Source organism: Pieris rapae, chromosome 24 (assembly GCF_905147795.1).
Source record: "Pieris rapae chromosome 24, ilPieRapa1.1, whole genome shotgun sequence".
NCBI lineage: Eukaryota > Metazoa > Arthropoda > Insecta > Lepidoptera > Pieridae > Pieris > Pieris rapae.
The window spans coordinates 4757536-4777859 of record NC_059532.1 but is presented as its reverse complement, the minus strand read 5'-3'; the positions used below and the strand labels follow the sequence as shown (position 1 = coordinate 4777859).

The 20324-nt window shown below is 34.1% G+C and overlaps 1 protein-coding gene across 1 annotated transcript; it reads left to right on the top strand.

Annotated features, from left to right (window-relative positions):
• Positions 1–468: 468 nt before the first annotated feature.
• On the top strand, positions 469–19063 carry LOC111000765 (transferrin). The gene is made up of 11 exons (XM_022270328.2): positions 469–697; positions 8078–8186; positions 13136–13263; positions 13369–13520; positions 14036–14180; positions 14423–14577; positions 15521–15660; positions 15993–16199; positions 16722–16919; positions 17973–18373; positions 18530–19063. The coding sequence occupies exons 1-11, from the start codon at positions 613–615 to the stop codon at positions 18991–18993; spliced, it is 2184 nt and encodes a 727-aa protein (XP_022126020.2). The 5' UTR covers positions 469–612; the 3' UTR covers positions 18994–19063.
• Positions 19064–20324: the final 1261 nt, after the last annotated feature.

Below are 20324 nucleotides of genomic sequence, written 5' to 3'. Positions count from 1 at the left end.
AAAATATTGTTGCCTGTTGTGAAACTCCATTTTTAAGTTTATATAAATTAAAAAATTTAACACTTCTGTCCTAACAGTCATCCTATCAGTTATCCCTAAATTGCCAAGAGTGCATAATTAGTGAATAAAAATTACATGCGAAATTCATTAGGAAAATAAAATTACATAAAAAATACCAGTAATTAACTAACTACTACAGGCACTAGAACTTGTGTCTGCTGTACAATGAAAAATGTCCGTTAACTTATATTTATATTATATAACCATCGTTAACTAAATTAATACTAAATAAACAAACAAAGGTGCCAAAGACAAAATTAATATCTGCGATGCAAGGTTTTTATTCCACCTACAGGAAAATACGCAACACCATCTCACACTTAAACTATTCATAATTCGACCTTCTCCAAGATTATTAACATTGCGTCTATCCGGTTTTGAATTTAAATCAATTCTTGCGAATGTTTCGGCCAATTCGATCGCGCTGGTTTTATTTTCCCAGTATATTTACATCTTGTTTACCTTGACGCATCAGTCCGTCAAAGTGCTTAGTGTAAGATGTCGTGTTGACATCGAGATAGAATTAAACGTCATACGTTTTTGGCGGGAACAATGCAGGGGCTAAAGGTTTTGATACTGTGCTCTCTACTTAAAATTGTGTGTTTGCAAGGAGTTGGATCAGGACATAATGGAAATTGTAAGTGTTATTATTATATAAAATATAAATATATAATTTTAATATTTGAAAAACATCATATTTTTTTATTTAAGAATATTAAGGGCAAATATAGTAGGTACGTTTATGAATTAGAAAAAAAAAGTACCACAGACTATTACAGTGTTTTATCTAATAAAAAAACCATAACTAAACGATTTTATAATCGTTTTATTTATCACAATTTTACAATGTCAATCGACATTGCTGGAAGCACGCGAAAGGTGACAGATTTAAAATAAAAAATAAAAATTGTATTTACTTTTAAATACGGGAAATTACTGATATTTAATTTTTAGACGCCAATTAAACTATAATTATAGTTATAATGTCAGAATAGCATAGACAATTTAAAAAGGTAAATAGCGGAAGTAATCTATAAATGCCTTTTGTCCGGATATTTTATGTTTAATTGATTGAGAATGTCCGCTTAACTTATATTAGACGCATTTTATTGTAATTAATAAAAATATTTTACGTTATTATATAATCTCGCAAGTGATTAAAAAAAAAAGCCTTTAATTTCCATTAAAATGTATAAATCATAGTAGTTAATACATTAATTATTAACTAGGTACTATTATTTATACAAGAATTCTCTGAAATCTATACCTATAATCTTTTAAATTATTCGTAACAATTGTAGTAGTGTTCACCGATATATCCCTCGTTAAATATCATGCTAATAACCCACCCACACACATAATGCCATAAACGTACTTACATGTTAAAATCTTTTCTAAATACATGACAATTATGGTAAACCATAATGATACAAAAAATAAAAATACCGGATTAGGTTTCATATAGGCACTTAACAAAGCTTCTTTTCTTTAATTCAATTTTTATTTCTTTGTATTATGGAATGATAAAAGTGTAACAATGTTTTCTAGGCAATTAATCTGTGGTATTCTGGCTAAGTTCTAGCGTGACTACCTTTAATATTACTTAAATAATGTAGGTATTTTTTTAATATAAGTACCAAATAATAAGGAATCCGTTTAGGTTTTATTATATCACATAGCTTAGTTATAAAGAGAAGTATGTGAGTAATTCACACGTGATAGAAGTGAAAACTTCAAACATTTTGGTTTCAAGATAATGAAACGAATGTAATTATTTAGTTTAATATCAATCTTAAATGTAGATAAAAACTAAAGTAATTCTCATCTCATTTCATCTAACTTTCAAATTAAAATAAATTAATTTAATGTTTGGCACATCTGTTATTTAATTAAACAATCATTCAATTCATTTCATTCATATTTTTAATTAATTAAAATAATACACTTTTTCATTTCATAGACTTTCAAATCACATCGTTGATAAAGAAATTATAACTTCAATAAAGTCGATAGGTCTGTTTAACTTTTTCCTGTTAAATCGCGTTAAAAAGCTAAAGAAACAGATTCTTAAAGAAATATTAGCGTCTGCCGGCCTTCCTCAAGGTCAAAAGTCTAACCACAATGCTAACATTACTCTATGTAATTTAGACAACGATTTCTCGGTAAATTACAAAAACACACCAAGTTCACGTCATACATTAAACCTGTCTTGAGAAACCCAAAGTACGCGGGGAAATACCTGATAGGTTTACCAGGTAATCGTAATATAAAACAAAGCTTAGGATTAATAGATTTATTATTCCGACATTTTTATCCTTATATTATGTTAAAAGAATCTCTTAAACATATGGACTACGCTAGAGCCTTCGAGACTCAACAATATGCTACAAAAAAGGAAAAGAAGTCAAAAGGCCGCGGAGAAGATCGCCAACCCACTGGTGTGTCAAGATTCTCATGGGACTCCTTATAACTACCTCTCTAAGGAAAGCTACAGCCTAAACAAATTGGAGAGATATCACAAGCACGGTAGCAGAAACAGGTAACACGACCTTCATCACCAGCACCACATGAAGCACCACCACATTCTGAGAAGAAGATAAAATAAGACGTTGAAGAAACTATTTACCTTATCCAATCATGGCCGGATGAGGCGGTGATAAAAACACTCACTGTATCATAAATTTTTGATATTTTTACGAAATAGATTTTGATTTTGACATTTTATTGTTAACAACTTTAGCAACACCTACGCTTGCACATCGATGCTATGATGAACCATGAAACGCGCTGAAGAACTTCTTCCGGCCGCGAATACATACAACTGTTCGATTCAGTTACTGGAGGCCTAAGACCTAAGCCAGATACGACACGAGGTGCGAGTCTCGTAGGAGATGCCCTTGCGTTGTCGTGGACCCAAAAAATCCTGCTAAAACAGTCGCAGCTGAGCTGTGAAAATCCATAATCCAAAGAGCAAGATAACATATAAAAAATAATAGGCGGGCCTCTGAGATAGTTAGTGTTTACATTGATGGAAGATCCTCCTTTATATGTATGTACAGAATACCTTACTCCTCGCAAACATATTCTTTTGGCAAACTGACCGTGTGACCCCTCCCCCAACCTGAATTCTAGTTCCGCCCTCGGTCCCTCATGTGCAATAAATGTACCTTAAAAATCACCTATGAATGATTTTTTATAGAACAGGGCCAAACTGGCAGGAGGCTCACTTGATGTTAAGTGATACCGCCGGCTCGTTTAATATAATTTAAGAATTCCTAGAAGATATATATATATGTATATAATAATAATAATAATAATATATTTTTTTTATTTTCTCACAAAAACATATACAATAATTGTCATTCTTCTTTGGACCACTGCTATTGCTTAAGTGAGACTGATGCCTGTTAAAGGTTGTGCACCTGTGTTACAGGTCATCAGGCCTCCACCACTTCGTAATCAATAACACGTGTCATTCACGACACTATATCAGTTAGCACACGTTAGCGCGTGTCGCTTGCTATTACTGAAACAGTACATATTGGTATATTAAAATCCCCAGCAGTCAAAAAAAGAGTACAATGACACACACGAATAAAATGACATTTTCTAGAAATGATTCTATTAGAATATTCTAGCTAGATCGATTTATCACCCCTGAAACCCTCCACCCTGATATATATAACAAGATTTGCTCGTTTAAAGATATAAGATTCAATAAATTATGACTTTAACCGAAAATTTAACTGACCTTCACTCGATAAAACTCGTTATTATATTAAGTTCGTGTAAAGGTCAAACTTTTTATGTCAGGAACCAAACAGCAACTACATTTATTTTAATTATTTCCAAGATCAACAAACAATGGTACTCAAAAAGAGCGAAAAATTACCTATAACTTCAACAAGGTCAAGTTGAATTATACGTTGGAGGATTGTCCACAGTGGTCTGAGTTACGTCATAATCTTCGTTCTGTGGTGGGTTAAAACCTTGCTTTGCCTTGTGTTGTACATAAAATGGTCGGCAGTTACCAGAGAGCGGAGTATCCTTCTGTGAGCATATAATGCTACAGAAGGAGAGTGGGAGCGCTTTAGGACGAATTCTAGGGGTAGAAGACGGGGAGTAAATAGAAAAAGATATGCTTATCCTCTCCTCCTATGTAGTGTATACTGGACCGAAGGTTTTTGAGTGTAAAATGCCGTTGAGGTCCCGGTAGAAGCGACAGCGTACCCGGAGTCTCTGGAATTCGGCTTTGTATAAACTTCTCGAGAAGGTTTTAGTGGGTATTATTCACCCACTCTCTGAATAGCAGAGATTTTGGTGTGGGTCGAGTCCACATACCCCTGCAACTATTTAGGGCAGCGGATGCGCAAATAAAAATAAGGTGACCTTGAATAAGACTGAATAAGAAGAGAAATTAAAGAAGATGAATAACCAGCTGTTTGTTCTCAAGTTTCGGTTACATTTCAATCTTTAAAGAAATCTATATATCTCTATCGATTGCTTATTTATAAAATATAAACTAATTTAGCGAATGTTTACTTTAAACATCTCCAATATCTCCAATACTACAATATACAGTTATTGCAATAGTAATAATAATGAAATTAAATAATTATAAATTAGTCTGTATTTTTGCTGTATTCACCTCGGCTCTGGGTTCACCTGTCGCCAGCTAAACTATATTTTTTAAATAAATAAAATTTGTTATTATGTGTTTGAATAACAAATCTATTTTACCTGTGCAATTATGAACTATAAATAAACACATCAATTAGTCTAGCACGAGAAGAAACAGGGTGTTAATAAATTGCGTGCCATCGCTAGGTCAATATCAGATTGGACTACTTTGTAACAGGAGTATGATCAGCTAATGAAGCAGCCTTGTTATGCGTTCTCACACCAGTGCACCAATTTTTTATATACAACATGTAATCAACACTCAATTCCAAGGGGGTTGCCAGTGACAAGAATGATGGGCGTTGAATTGATACGGGTGGAATTTTGTATTCTAACGTCCGATGATGAAACTCAGCTGCAGGTAGTCTGAACAACTTCTAACTCTCTCCATAGTAAATGCGTTAGAAGATGCAGTGCCCCATCTCTATGCAACGCCAAGAGCTCAATCCGCTACAAACTGTTAAGGGATATATCCTAAAGACATATGCCGAGAAATCTAGTCACGGAATGATTAAGATACTCCGTTGTTGTAAGGACCCAAAGTGAGTAGGCTTCCAAGACATCGTCCATCTTGTTTGCCAATCAGCCACTTGGAGCTCGAGCTTGTTTGAAATCATTTATTACAATAAAACCACCAAAATGACACTTTTGACGTTGAATAAAATATAAAAATGATTCTAATTGCCCCTTACAAAAGGTAGTTTCGAGTGGAGAAGAATGGACGAGAAACTCCACACTTACACTTTTAAAATAGAATTTACTATATTTGTATACATTAGTTAAATAATTATATGTGAATACAATGTACTCCTAGAACAAAACTATGTACTATACAGGTCTATTATTGTATTGTTAGTATACATGTTCCTCACATATTTACAAATATCAAAACCGTAGAATATTATACTTTAAGGACTTATAAATAATAACACTAAAATAGTGTGTGAGATAAAAATAAAATAATTACAATAATAAAAATATGTAAAATTGGATCAGCCACCAATTGTTTTTGTCAAGGCTCTATGATTGTCCTATGGATCAGGATCAGCATGTCTCCAAGCATTCATATCTTGAACATAATCCTCTAATTTATAATATTGTATACAAATTGTACGTTTAATTAAAAAAAAATCGTTTATTTACTTAGGAGTCTGGCAAAGAAATATGGAAGAGCGATTTTTCTAGAAGTGTGCTGCAACTATTTTATTTTAGATGATGTCATGTTTTCTGTGTCGTAATAATTTTACTAGGATGTTAGGTGACCATTCTGCGTACAAAGTGGATTTTTTTAAGATGTTCTCCTTCATCGTACGAGCCAGTATTAAATGCGTTCATAGACAGTTCATTGAACAACCAGAAATTGAATTAACGACCGAGTTAAAGTCCACAGCCACAATACAGCTCTGCCCTAATTTGTATTAGACACATATTATTTATTACAAACAAAACACACATACATAAATACAAAACATAGCAGTAATCAAAAAGAAAAAATTTAATAAAAGATATTAGAGGTATATAATTTTTTTCCTTTTCCCATTCGGTTCGTCTCAAGCATGTAATGCGAGTGTGCTGTGGCTGTAAATGGCCCTGCATTATGCTGAGGAGCAGAGTGTTCCACAGCGCTGGTCATTCTGCCAGAGACCACATCAGCTAGTTTGCGCCTCAGTCGCAAAAAAAAGAATATATTAACACTCAGTAGGAAATGATAATAATAGTATTATTGAAAGTTAGCAATTTCGGTAATAAAGTCTTGTGTAATATGGTGTGAAGTAAATAAAATAAAATTAAAGGTTAAAATAAGAATAATTGTTAAGCATTAGATTTTTTTATTTTTTATTACGAGCCCCGATGTAAAATAGTTCGTCTAGTATAGAAAATAGTGCAAACCGTAAAATATAAAAATTAAATATTGGTAAAATAAATTCAAAAAGTTTAATACAAGGTAAACCACAATTTGAGGAACATTTTAAAGTTTATTTTTACATAACTGAAATTCTTTCATGACTCTACATAACATAAAAGAATTCAAAAAAAATATTCGTAATCTCAATCGTCTACCCTAATCTATAGTAGGGGAGCCCACGATGCTAAATGGGGATTTATTCGAGCGTCGCGGAGACCTATTGGGTTGCAAAGCTTAGATGATAAGAAGAAAAAAATGTTATATGAAGATGACCTTTTCATCGGTGGGGAAAGCGGCTATAGATTTTTAAATATGTAAAAAAAAAAACTGTTGCATGGGCATACTCGAGTCAGTTATTGATAGCATCAATGGCCTACGTATTTTTAATAATGTACGTATGTTAATCAATATACTACCAATTCGGGGCTCGTATAAAATTTCGTAATTATTCGAGTGAGGCAACAAAAAAGGATATTAATTTCAATGAGTTATATAACACGCGGTTATAACATTTATTATTCAAATAAGCGTTATTATATTGTATCTTCGTGACTTATGGTAAATATAATTTCTTGTCTTCATTTCAATTTCTAAGCCAATGAATTCAATGAATTTATAGAGTCATATTCAACCTTTTTTCCCTAGAGGCACCGTTTCCTGAAATATCTCCTCAAATTCCTTGGATTTTTATTAAAAAGACAATGTGGTGAAATCTGGATCACTAAAGCAAAAAACAGATAGATGTGTAGCAAAATGGAGAAGGGGTTTACCCGTAGAGAGGAATGATTTACTATGTTGATTATTTTTTAATTAATTTATTAATTATAATTTTTGACATTGAAATTACTAATTATGATTGGAATATAAATTGGATAAATAGAATAGCAATAGTTTATTAATAATGCTTTGCACATGTTATGTAATAATTAATCATATTATGATATACTTGTTTAAAATATATTCTTCATTACGGAAATAAAGAGCCTACAAATACAGGGGTTCAAACGCTCCACGTTAGGGTTGCCACAAAGCTACATGTAAATAATATTTTTTAAAGTGTTTTTACTATTTATTTATTTATTAAGTACTCCTACAGCTAACATAAATTATATATATGTAATTACAAACAAATGCACTGAGAATATAGCCAAAGATTGAATACATGATACATTTAACAACAAAAAGATTTATAAAAGTGAACAAACAAAAATTATTTAATACATTAGACTAATTGTGATATAATTTATTTAACTAAGCCTAAATTAGTTGTGTTGTGTGATGATATAAAAGTGTGGGTATGTACGTGATGGTGTGTATATGGGGTGTGCTCATGATGTGGTATGATGTGGTGCTATGTATGAACGTGGGCCTTTCAACTCTAAGGTCGTGATCGAATTGAATGAGTAATATATAGAAATACTTTTGTTTCAGTACGACTATGTATAGTGGAAGGGCGTGGTGCATACAAACGTGGTACAAAGTTCTGCCCCATCTTGGATGAAGAATCTTCGGGCGTTGAGTGTGTTCTAGGAACCGATAGGTATTTTTTTAAAATTATATTTCACAATTTAATATAACTTTGACAGTTTTAAGCCCATGTTCCGATGACAGTCTTGACTTGTTTACATTACTTACAATATACAGATTTCGGCTATTTTTTTTGGTTTCACCTGTGTGTCGTTCGTAGCAGTGACTTATTCGTATTATTTTAAATTTTCTGTGCATCTATTTAGTTAATTTTACTCTCATCGTGAATTTATTATTAATTTCCAGTGCAATAATTATTTTTTAATATTTTATTAATAACTGATACAGACAGTTTTAACTATTAGTTAATTAAGTGATCTCATATAAATAAACACGTGTTCTCGCGTGGGAAAACCATCCAGTTTATTTGTGTTGGCTAAAGACGGACTAACCAAGAACATTGTACACTACTGCGCTAAGAGATTATTTTTTTTCAACTGCCATAATTGATAGTTATAATAAGAATTATTATTTTTGATATTTAGATAACTAGTAAGAATTGTATTTTAAAATATATTCTCTACTTTACTTTACTAAACATTAATTAAATTCCCTACATAAAGTAATTAATTTTATTGACCTAAAAAAATGTTTCCTACAAATAATATACATGGCAAAACAACGTTTGCGGGGTCAGCTAATGTAATATAGGCTCAATTTAGTAATTAGAGTGCCTAAAATTATTATTATGTATTAATTTATTGCGTTTCATTTTGACAACAAATCTGAAGATAGAGACATCTATTGACCGACATCTATACACCGATGTACATTTTTTTTACTTTTTTTTAAGTTCCGTTCCATCATAGAGATGTCGCTTCGTCGTTACAACTTTTCGTCTTATTTTTTTCCGTCTAGCCCTCTTTCGTAGGTTCTCGCAAATATTTTAATTTACAGTCAGCTAGACTTGCTATTTTTACACGCTATTCTTAATGGGCGGATAGATAGCCCCATTTGCTGTCGTTAATGTATCTTAAAATCCCTGTTTTTGTTCTGTAGTCCGTGTTTCGGGTTTTATCAATATCCATTATCAGGATATTGATCTCCACCAAAAAAAAAACATGTCAAGAATTACTTGAAGAAGCGGGAAGACTCTGATTTTGTTTAAGTTGTAATTTTAAATATGAAGTATTATTTGTTGTTTCAAATGTTAAATTTCAGCTATGTTAAATTTTTATCTATCTTTTTCTATTAAGACTCTAACATACGCCGATGACTTTGAGGATTTGACCTCTACTACAAACAATAATTTACTAACGCCATCTAGTCTAACAAAATAGTGAATAGTCTAACAAAACTACGTGAATACGAAACCAATTATTAGCTAAATATAAAAATTTATAAATAAATATTGGTCTAGAAAAAATGGTGGCTGCCAATTATTTAACTAGTACATACATGATTTTTTTACATGTTTAATTCGTTCTGAGGTTAAAACTTTTTAATATCAGTATTGCTAAAATACCGAAACCGAGTCATCATCATCAGCTGACGATGGACTCTGATGGTTGGTACTGGATCTCGAGGATGGTAAGCAGTAGACATACCGTCATTGAGCTCGTTGTAATCAGCTCAACGAGACGATACAAGAAATGTGACTATATGAACCTGATGATGGACTCCGAAGGTGAGTAGTGGATCTCGAGGATGGTAAGCAGCAGACATACCGTCATTGAGCTCGTTATAATCAGCTCAGCGAGACGATACAAGAAATGTGACTATATGAACCTGATGATGGACTCCGAAGGTGGGTACTAGGTCTCGAGGATGGTAAGCAGTAGACATACCGTCATTGAGCTCGTTGTAATCAGCTCAGCGAAACGATACTAGAAATGTGACTATATGAACCTGATGATGGACTCCGAAGGTGAGTAGTGGATCTCGAGGATGGTAAGCAGCAGACATACCGTCATTGAGCTCGTTGTAATCAGCTTAGCGAGACGATACAAGAAATGTGACTATATGAACCTGATGATGGACTCCGAAGGTGGGTACTCGGTCTCGAGGATGGTAAGCAGTAGAGATACCGTCATTGAGCTCGTTGTAATCAGCTCAGCGAGACGATACTAGAAATGTGACTATATGAACCTGATAATGGACTCCGAAGGTGGGTACTGGATCTCGAGGATGGTAAGCAGTAGACATACCGTCATTGAGCTCCTTGTAATCAGCACAGCGAAACGATACTAGAAATGTGACTATATGAACCTGATGATGGACTCCGAAGGTGAGTAGTGGATCTCGAGGATGGTAAGCAGCAGACATACCGTCATTGAGCTCGTTGTAATCAGCTCAGCGAAACGATACTAGAAATGTGACTATATGAACCTGATGATGGACTCCGAAGGTGAGTAGTGGATCTCGAGGATGGTAAGCAGCAGACATACCGTCATTGAGCTCGTTGTAATCAGCTCAGCGAGACGATACTAGAAATGTGACTATATGAAGCTGATGATAGACTCCGAAGGTGGGTACTGGATCTCGAGGATGGTAAGCAGTAGACATACCATCATTGAGCTCGTTGTAATCAGCTTAGCGAGACGATACTAGAAATGTGTTATATGAACCTGATAATGGACTCCGAAGGTGGGTACTGGATCTCGAGGATGGTAAGCAGTAAACATACCATCATTGAGCTCGTTGTAATCAGCTCAGCGAGACGATACTAGAAATGTGACTATATGAACTTATTAATATTTAATATTAAATAAATATTAGGTAATATTTACTATAATACCACTATATTTCTTTGAGTTTATTGAAAAAATATTCAATTTCAACGATTCGTCTTCCAGTTGAAATTTTAAATATTTTTCTTGGTTCTGAAACCTACGAGTGCAGCATGTTATATCTAAGCCCGAAAATGATATCAAAGTCAATCAGACCCAGTACCCACCTTCGGAGCCCACCATCAGGTTCATATAACACATTTCTAGTATCGTCTCGCTGAGCTGATTACAACGAGCTCAATGACGGCATGTCTACTGCTTACCATCCTCGAGATCCGGTCCCCACCTTCGGAGACCATTATCAGGTTCATATAGTCAAATTTCTTGTATCGTCTCGCTGAGCTGATTACAACGAGCTCAATGACGGTATGTCTGCTGCTTACCATCCTCGAGATCCACTACTCACCTTCGGAGTCCATCATCAGGTTCATATAGTCACATTTCTAGTATCGTTTCGCTAAGCTGATTACAACGAGCTCAATGATGGTATGTCTAATGCTTATCATCCTCGAGACTCTGTACCCACCTTCGGAGTCCATCATCAGGTTCATATAGTCACATTTCTAGTATCGTCTCGCTGAGCTGATTACAACGAGCTCAATGACGGTATGTCTACTGTTTACCATCCTCGAGACTCAGTATCCACCTTCGGAGTCCATCATCAGGTTCATATAGTCACATTTCTAGTATCGTCTCGCTGAGCTGATTACAACGAGCTCAATGACGGTATGTCTGCTGCTTACCATCCTCGAGATCCACTACTCACCTTCGGAGTCCATCATCAGGTTCATATAGTCACATTTCTAGTATCGTTTCGCTGAGCTGATTACAACGAGCTCAATGACGGCATGTCTACTATTTACCATCCTCGAGATCCGGTCCCCACCTTCGGAGACCATTATCAGGTTCATATAGTCAAATTTCTTATATCGTCTCGCTGAGCTGATTACAACGAGCTCAATGACGGTATGTCTGCTGCTTACCATCCTCGAGATCCACTACTCACCTTCGGAGTCCATCATCAGGTTCATATAGTCACATTTCTAGTATCGTTTCGCTAAGCTGATTACAACGAGCTCAATGATGGTATGTCTAATGCTTATCATCCTCGAGACTCTGTACCCACCTTCGGAGTCCATCATCAGGTTCATATAGTCACATTTCTAGTATCGTCTCGCTGAGCTGATTACAACGAGCTCAATGACGGTATGTTTACTGCTTGCCATCCTCGAGACCCAGTACCCACCTTCGGAGTCCATCATCAGGATCATTTAGTCACATTTCTAGTATCGTCTCGCTGAGCTGATTACAACGAGCTTAATGACGGTATGTCTACTGCTTACCATCCTCGAGATCCAGTACCCACTTTCAGATTCCATCAGGTATCAGGTTCAGCAACTTATTTTACTTGGTTGTACAAGTTGCACTTGAAACTTGACAACTCTAAATTTGAGTTTTGTTTGGGTAGGTTAGGTTAGGTTAGATATATACATTTACTTATATACATATACTTATAACATACAATAATTTTCGAAGTTCATGTCCTCGCCTCACTTGATATTTCTTTTTATATTTTGGCATTTCTAAAAAAATCCGCGGGTAAAAACTAAAATACGCAAATATTTAATTATTATTGGCTTCGACACACAAGCATAGTCCTCCCGTCGCAAAGCGTTGAGGTGGACTGAAGACAAGCCGCATGCAGGGCTCGCGGGTGTGAAATTGCGGAGGGAAGCCCATTGCGCTTGAGTTTATTTACCTTTTATTACTTTCCATGCCCAGGAAACGAATTAATACAAATTTTTTTTTATCAAAATAATAATATATGCTATATCTAATAATACGTGTAAGATTAAAATAAATCGCATAAACCGTTTTGGAGCGAATTTGTAATTTATGTCTAATCTACGGTTCGATGGTAAATTTTTTTTTGGGAAATTGGTATTGCTTTTTTTTTTTTTGATTTTATCAATCGATACAGTAGGCTTCAACCCACAATATATATATTTTTTCAAATGCATATGAGCGACAGTTCTTCCAACAATTTAATTTAAACTAGGGCTAGTTGACCGATTTGAGCACTGTTCAAGCCTTAAAGTACTTACTTGTTTTCTGTTTCATATACATATATTGTTTATCTATTTAATCTGTTTTGGTTTTCCGTATTGTATTAGTTTTTTTTTATAATACGAGCTTTAAGGTAAGACTCCAGACTGCAGATATTATCTTCTAGGTTGGACTGTCTCCGTCGCATCAGCAAAGGCACAGTGGACTTTGGCGCCTTCTCACCTGAAGATCTTGTAGCTGCTCAGTGGGCTGATGTTGATGTACTGGTTACAAACGAGTTGAGGCATAGAGTTCGTAAGTTAACGTTTACTTAAATTTCCTAAGATGTGACTTGGTGTACTGCAAGGCAGTGGACTGTGAAATGTGTGTTCCACAGTCTAAAAACTGGAAATATTTCAGAGGACTACGAGCGTACAGTGGTGGCGGTGATAAATCGTCGTCTGGTGGTGGAAGGTGCTTGGTCCCTGGAATCAGTACTTCGGAACACTACATTATGTCACCCTGGTAACGGGGTCAATGACCTTCGGCCGCTATCCGATACATTAGCCGGGGTGAGTGAAAATTTTACAAAAATATATAGGTTTTATGACGTAATAACGTCTAATAAATCGATAATAATAGATAGATAATCGAAAAAGCATGACTCATTGTCCCGTTACGCTCATTGTACGCTTACGCCGCATCTATCTCTCTCCCACTCGATTGGCCTATGCGTCCAAGGATTCAATTCTTCCTTCAATAAACATGATTCAATTTTATTTATAAAAGTATGCAATGATTTCATAAATGTTATGTTATTACTTTGTCACGTCAAGCTATTGTACGTAAAACACCTTTTTTTTAATTCGTTTATATCACTTATTGGTTTCGCTTGGGACAGTATAGTACATATGTCTATCCCCTGCAAAAATGCTTGTGAATTAAAAACTCCTGAGCCGATTGTGATAAATGTGCAGCTATTTCTTAGTTCCTAGAAATTTGTTGACACGTCTTTGGAAGTCTTTATACATATATATCATATTCGGACTCAAAATGAAAACCTCCTATTGTTTTTTTTAATCAACAGTATCTCGAATCGCTAGTAATCACCAGGTCATGCGACCCGAAGCTGTCTCTCACCGAAAACAGAATCAAATCTGTCGCCGAATTCTTCGGAAAGGCTTGCAAAGCTGGACCCTGGCTCCCGGATCCTGTGAGAGACGCTGAACTTAGTAAGTTATTTTTATCGTATAAAAAATATTACAAGTGATGCGTAAGAGGATTGGCTTTAGCTATAAAACCAGGGTGGTTTGGTCGGGGTGTACCCAACCAAAAAGGCCCGTAGAAGGTCCCGGTACGTCTCAACGAATCTGGACGGTCCAATATCTATAGCTAATGACAAATTAAAATCCGCCCTCGAATTCAAAGTCAGATTAGGGTAAGAAACTCTCAACGTCTTCTTTTGTCTTTTCAGAGCATAAATACCCATCCCTGTGTGCCGCTTGTGAAAATTCAGCTTGCGACTCGCTCGACCGATATTGGGGGGCAAGTGGGGCATTATTGTGTCTAGTTGATGGCGCAGGAGACGTCATGTGGGGGGAGTTGGGGGACGTCGTGGCATATTTTGGGGTAAGCGGCAAAATAAGATTAAAACCATACTTACCATTATTTGGTAACAAATTTTTGACAACGCAAAAGCCCCTTTCGCAATGTGACTGTCCATGGGCAGTATCTCTGATATTAAGTGAGCCTCATGTTCGTTAGTCACCTGTTCTATAAGAGAATTATTTATTAGTAAGTTAGCAAACAAGAAACGAAACGCCCCAACAGGGCAGTCATTGAAATTTGAAACCCATGGGCATCTTAGTCGGTTGCCGGCCTTGTAAATAAATTTCCATCTCCATTCTCAGACCCTTTTCGAACCTACGATGGGAGATACGAGACGTATGACTCCCGTAGGGAAAAGGGGCAATGACCTCGCGACCCCCCTGACATTGGGTGTCCATGGATTCAGTTGATATTAGGTCGTTTGACCCTGAAACTTCTGTGAAACTTCTTTATGACCCTATTTTTCGGAAAATGATCTCGTTTATGTAACTTTACAGAAATTGGTTAAATAAAGTTTTTTTTTTTAAATTAATAATATATTTTATAACAATCAAGAATACAGTATTAACTACTTCCTTAATCTACAAAGTAATAATTGTTAAAAGAAAATTAAAACAACCTAACGGGTACAAATAGGTAGTTCAATTAGATAAAGTTTAACAAAAGTTATTTATTATTATAGACATGAATACAAATAATACAATTATTACGTTTTACCTCATTACTACTAAGATTATTACAGAATTTCATTAATTTTAATAGATTATTACTATCATTTTTATCGTTATTACATATTTCTGTTATTAATGGTAATGGTAGGGACAAGAAAATAATGGCGCGTAACGAAAAATGAGACGCGTAACTGAAAAATGTGACGGTTTTTTATTCCAACGCGTGTTAAAGTACTTTCACTTCAAAAACTGGTTTTTCTCGGTTCTGAATCTAGTTAACATTTATATTCCAGCTGAACTCGAACTCCAGTGCCTTTCCCTCATCATCAGAGTTCCTATACTTGTGTCGTGATGGGTCATACCAGCCCTTAAAGGATAATAATAGGCCGTGTGTATGGCTGAATCGCCCATGGCCGGTCATCGTCGCTAAAAGGTAATAAAAAACGTTTACTTTCAAAACGCCTCAGTCGCAAAAAAGAATATGTTAACACTTAGTAGAAAATAATAATAATAATATTAGTAAAAGTTAGCAATATCAGTAATGAAGTCTTGTGTAATATTGTGTTAAGGAAATAAAATTAAAGGCATATAATATAATTACAAAAAGAATAATTGATAAGAATTATATTTTTTTTTGGGGCGGATCAAACACTAGATTTGATTTCTCTTAATTTTAAATATATAGCTATAAGCTCAGATAATACATTACATTTTCTCATACAAATATTTCTTTTTTTAATACAAAGGTATGTTAAACAATTTCAGAAAAGCCTCCGTCGCCGTGACTAATCTAATCAGTTCTTTAAATGACGGGGCCTTATTCGACGGCCATTGGCACGGGGCCTTATCCGCGTTACTTGAAGTCCGCGAGGCCCCAACTCCGTTATACCCGCCCAGGACTCCGCTGGACCATTTGGCCGGCGCCCGGGGCTTCCGGGAGGCGTACAGTCAGAGTGGATGCGATCCGCCAAGGTGAAGTATACTTATTTCTATAATATGACCTTTATTGCATTAATAGTACATATACAATCATATAACATCAATTATAATATAATTTAAAAAAAACCTATGAGCTAATTTTTATAGTCATAAATCACAATTATTAAAAAAAAACATTTATTTCTGACCAATTAATAAGTCCATATATTCTTAGTATAGTAATACTTATAACTATGTTAGCAAAATTATTATAAACATTTAAATATTCAATTTATAAGTCTAATCTGATTCGAGACACCAGTTACATGGGCATGTATATGAACCTAGTATCTCAAAACATTTTAAAGTAATGTATACAAAACTATTATATAATAAATAAAAACAACAATATGCTTGGATATATTTTATGAACATTGGTTTTTACAATTTGTTTTTAATTTTATAATATTTGTAAAAAATTAAAGAGTCCATCAAAGAGTAGTCAAAGAAGGTTTTAAGCGTTGAGCTCCTATTAAACGATAGTGTTTAATGTTGCCATTTATAAAATATTTTTAGACACGTCACTCTGTGTACAACATCACTGTTAGCGAAAAATAAATGCGATTGGTTGAGCGAAGCAGGCGCTGTATACGGAATTACTCCGCCATTGCAGTGTATTTTGAGAGAAAACGAGCAGGCGTGTTTGGCCGCTGTCAAAAATCAGGAGTGTGACGTCACAGCCGTGGATAGCGACTGGATGTTGAGTGCTACAAGGTAATATATTTATTTATAAACAAACATTCCGCTTTTTTTCACAAAATTAACTCACTTAGCAAATTTAATGATATAATTACTATTAAAGAAAAAAAACTTTTTCAAAGACTTTGTCGTAAAGTTGTAAATTTTTCATTTCTCTAAATATTTATTATATTTTAGTTTCATATAGTTTTCTTTAAATTGCTGACACCAACTTTTTTTTAAATTATCAATGCAATTTTTTCAGACATTTATCGCAAAAAACGTAATTTAGGAATATTTATTTTGGGTTGGATTTTAAAATCTGTCGCACGAATTTGATGATACTGAGTATGTAGGAGTTTAGGGGACCTTAATTGGAAGTCAAGTCCATGTGATTTGGTGTAATTTTTTCTGCCGGTGTTGCGTCTAATTATTTAAATTTGTTTTGATATTTTTACGTTTCTATTGGTTACTAGAGATGTGACATTCTATATAAAAAACGTTTTTTTAATTAATCGATTGTTTTTTAGTATGAAAAATCGAAAAAAAAAAATAATTGTTTTTTTATTTATCTATTATTCCCTCTTTTTTAATGTTAAAGTTATATAATAATCAACATTGAAATAAACCTAATTTCGTGTTGGAGAAATCCCTTTTAAATATATAAACGCAAACCGTCATTACGAATGTAGATTTTGCCAGAGTTTACTGCTTGCTTCTGCGTTTATTTTATTATGATTTTCTGTATTAGCTAATTCTTACTACGAAGGAAGAGCAGCCCCCACCCGCTGTAACAAAGCACAGGCATAATGCAAGCCGTAGCGACTAAGGCTTGAATAAAATACCTACGCTTTGGTTCGCAAGGGTGGAAGGGCTGCATTTCCCGTAGCGCCGGAGCCGTAACCTATAATTAATATGAGGTTAGGTTAGGTTAGTATTTTTATTAATGACTGTTACTTCAATTCCTCTCCAAAGGACTAAACCCCCTAACTAAAAATGATAACAAGTTCGTGCGACTGATTTAAAATAGAATTTAGGCTTTCGTTACCTTTATTTTTATCTAACGCAATTTATATTGTATTTTTTTAGAGATTTCAACCTAAACCCTATTCTATACGAAGTGACACCAATCGTCGAAAAGATGAACACCGTTGTGGCATACGTCAAAAAGGGCGGCAAAATCAACAAGATGGCCGATTTGCGCGGGAAACGAGCCGCGTTCCCGCGTTACGATGGCTTCGCTTGGCATTCTGTTATTCAATATTTAAATAAAGAAATCACTTGTAATGAAATATTTCACTATTTTGATGAAGTTTGCGCGCCTGGAATTGAAAACTTTAATTTTAGTAAAAAAAAAGTAAAAATAGTAGATAAATTTACAAAATCGTGCTATCAAAATGAGGATAATGAAAAGGCAGCTCTGTTGTCTTTGGTTCATGGAAATAGTGATGTAGCTTTTGTTAGTATGGAGACCTTTAATCAATATCAAGGTTAGTATATTTATATTCAGGTTGATACTGCAATTTAGAAACAACAGTGTATGTTTTTAAAATTATATTAGTTATTTACTTTTAAGACATACTAATGCTATACCAACTCTAAACAACAAAAGGGAAGTAATCAATTTGATCAATCTTTTTTTTCAGCTGAACTATTTGCTTTACACGCGGAACAGCCAGAAATCGTACCACTGTGTCCTGAAGAAAACTCTAAATATTGCTACATAAGTTGGGCAAACATTGGCCATTTATATGCAACGAAGAATCTCACACAAATGCGTAGACACGAGATTACAAATGTCTTCACTAAATTAGACCAACTCTTTGGCAAACATCAACCGTTCCATAACCCAATGTTCTCAATATATGGTCCATTTAATCATCAACTGAACGTTCTGTTCCATAACAATACAAAAATGTTGGCCACAGAAGAAATATTTAAAATGCATCCATATGACGCGATGCCTTTAAATTTTGAATTTAGAATATTAAATAATACTATCGATAACTGTCAAATTAGCGATTCCACTTTTAGTAAGGCATTTGTAGCAGTACCTACATTCCTAACAGTGATATTAAATCTAGTCCTATGTTTAATGATGTTAAATTAAAAAATTATGTATATATTAAAATGATAAATTGTTTTATTTCAATAAATTAATCCATTGCTTAAACGTTTTATCTACTACTTCAGTGACTTAACATAAACTTGATACTTTATGATAAAATGATTCGTTATTTAGTTTAGTATTTAAATCAATAAAATTTTGCAATTACAGTTACTTTATCATATATTTTTATCTTTCTTATATATTCAATGTATATGAATATACTTATAATATGTACAAGTATGTATTATAAGTATATATATACAAACATACATATTTAATGTATAAATTCGCGTCGGGAAAGTCCACACAAGTTTTATGCATGAAACTAAAATGCATAAGCTACATAAGAAGATAAAAAGGATAGCCATGGATGATGATGATTTCATTGTGTAAAAGATAGAAAATTTCTTATTGTTTTACAAATAACTAAAGGTTAAGGTTTCTGTGCTCTAAAGATCAAGAGCTACCACTCTCTACCAGTGGATAGAGATTGTCTGTCAGACTAGAGTTACTTTGTCTTAACTTACCAGTTAAAACAAAGAAAGGCTAGTATGCTAGAAATTAATAGTGCGAGATCCGGCTGCAGGATTACTGCGCTCATTGGTTATTTACTAAAAAAAAAATTTGATATTACAGTAAAAATCAATAGTTGCTGTATGCTCTGTGAATTTAAAAGCTTCTGAAAATATTTTTAATACGCTGTGTAAAAGTTTGCGAGAATTAAATTTAAAAATTGAAAATATTTTAGATGCAAAGATTAAGTTAATTCTAATTGTTGTAGTGACATAATTGTGAAATGTGCATGTCATTCTTATGCATTAGCTGTAAGTTAAGCCTCTAAAAAATTGTGTAAAGCATTGGATCGATTTGGGAAAGAAGTCTATAATTATATTGGCCATAGTAGCAAACGCAAAAGAGAATTTGCAGAATTTCAGACCTTTCTAGAATCCGAGAATACAATATTTTACGTCATTACGACATACGTTGGCTCTCCTTACACGGCTGTGTAACTCGCATCTCGTAGAATATAACCCTAGCGATTCGGCGATTTTTTTACATGAAAGTAAAAAATAAAGCTCTACTTATTGTTTTTAGATTACATTTTGCATTAAGTCAAGTTAAACATAAGAAATAATTTTCAAGGTAATGCATGTGTTTTTCATACTTTTGCTTGTTGCTAAGTGTTGTAAGTTGCTACATAAAAAGCAGCTATATTCGTGCCAATGCCAGCCATATTCCAAAGTACAATTAATATTTTACTAATTTTGTAAAATTTCTAATGCACACCCATTTTGTACACTGAATACGAAATAATTTTTTCAAAAGTTCCA

Coding starts and splice junctions, on each gene's coding strand:
- LOC111000765 (XM_022270328.2), top strand. CDS start 613: ATGCAGGGGCTAAAGGTTTTGATACTGTGCTCTCTACTTAAAATTGTG. Junction 698..8,077: donor ATCAGGACATAATGGAAATT/GTAAGTGTTATT, acceptor CTTTTGTTTCAG/TACGACTATGTATAGTGGAA. Junction 18,374..18,529: donor GACCTTTAATCAATATCAAG/GTTAGTATATTT, acceptor CTTTTTTTTCAG/CTGAACTATTTGCTTTACAC.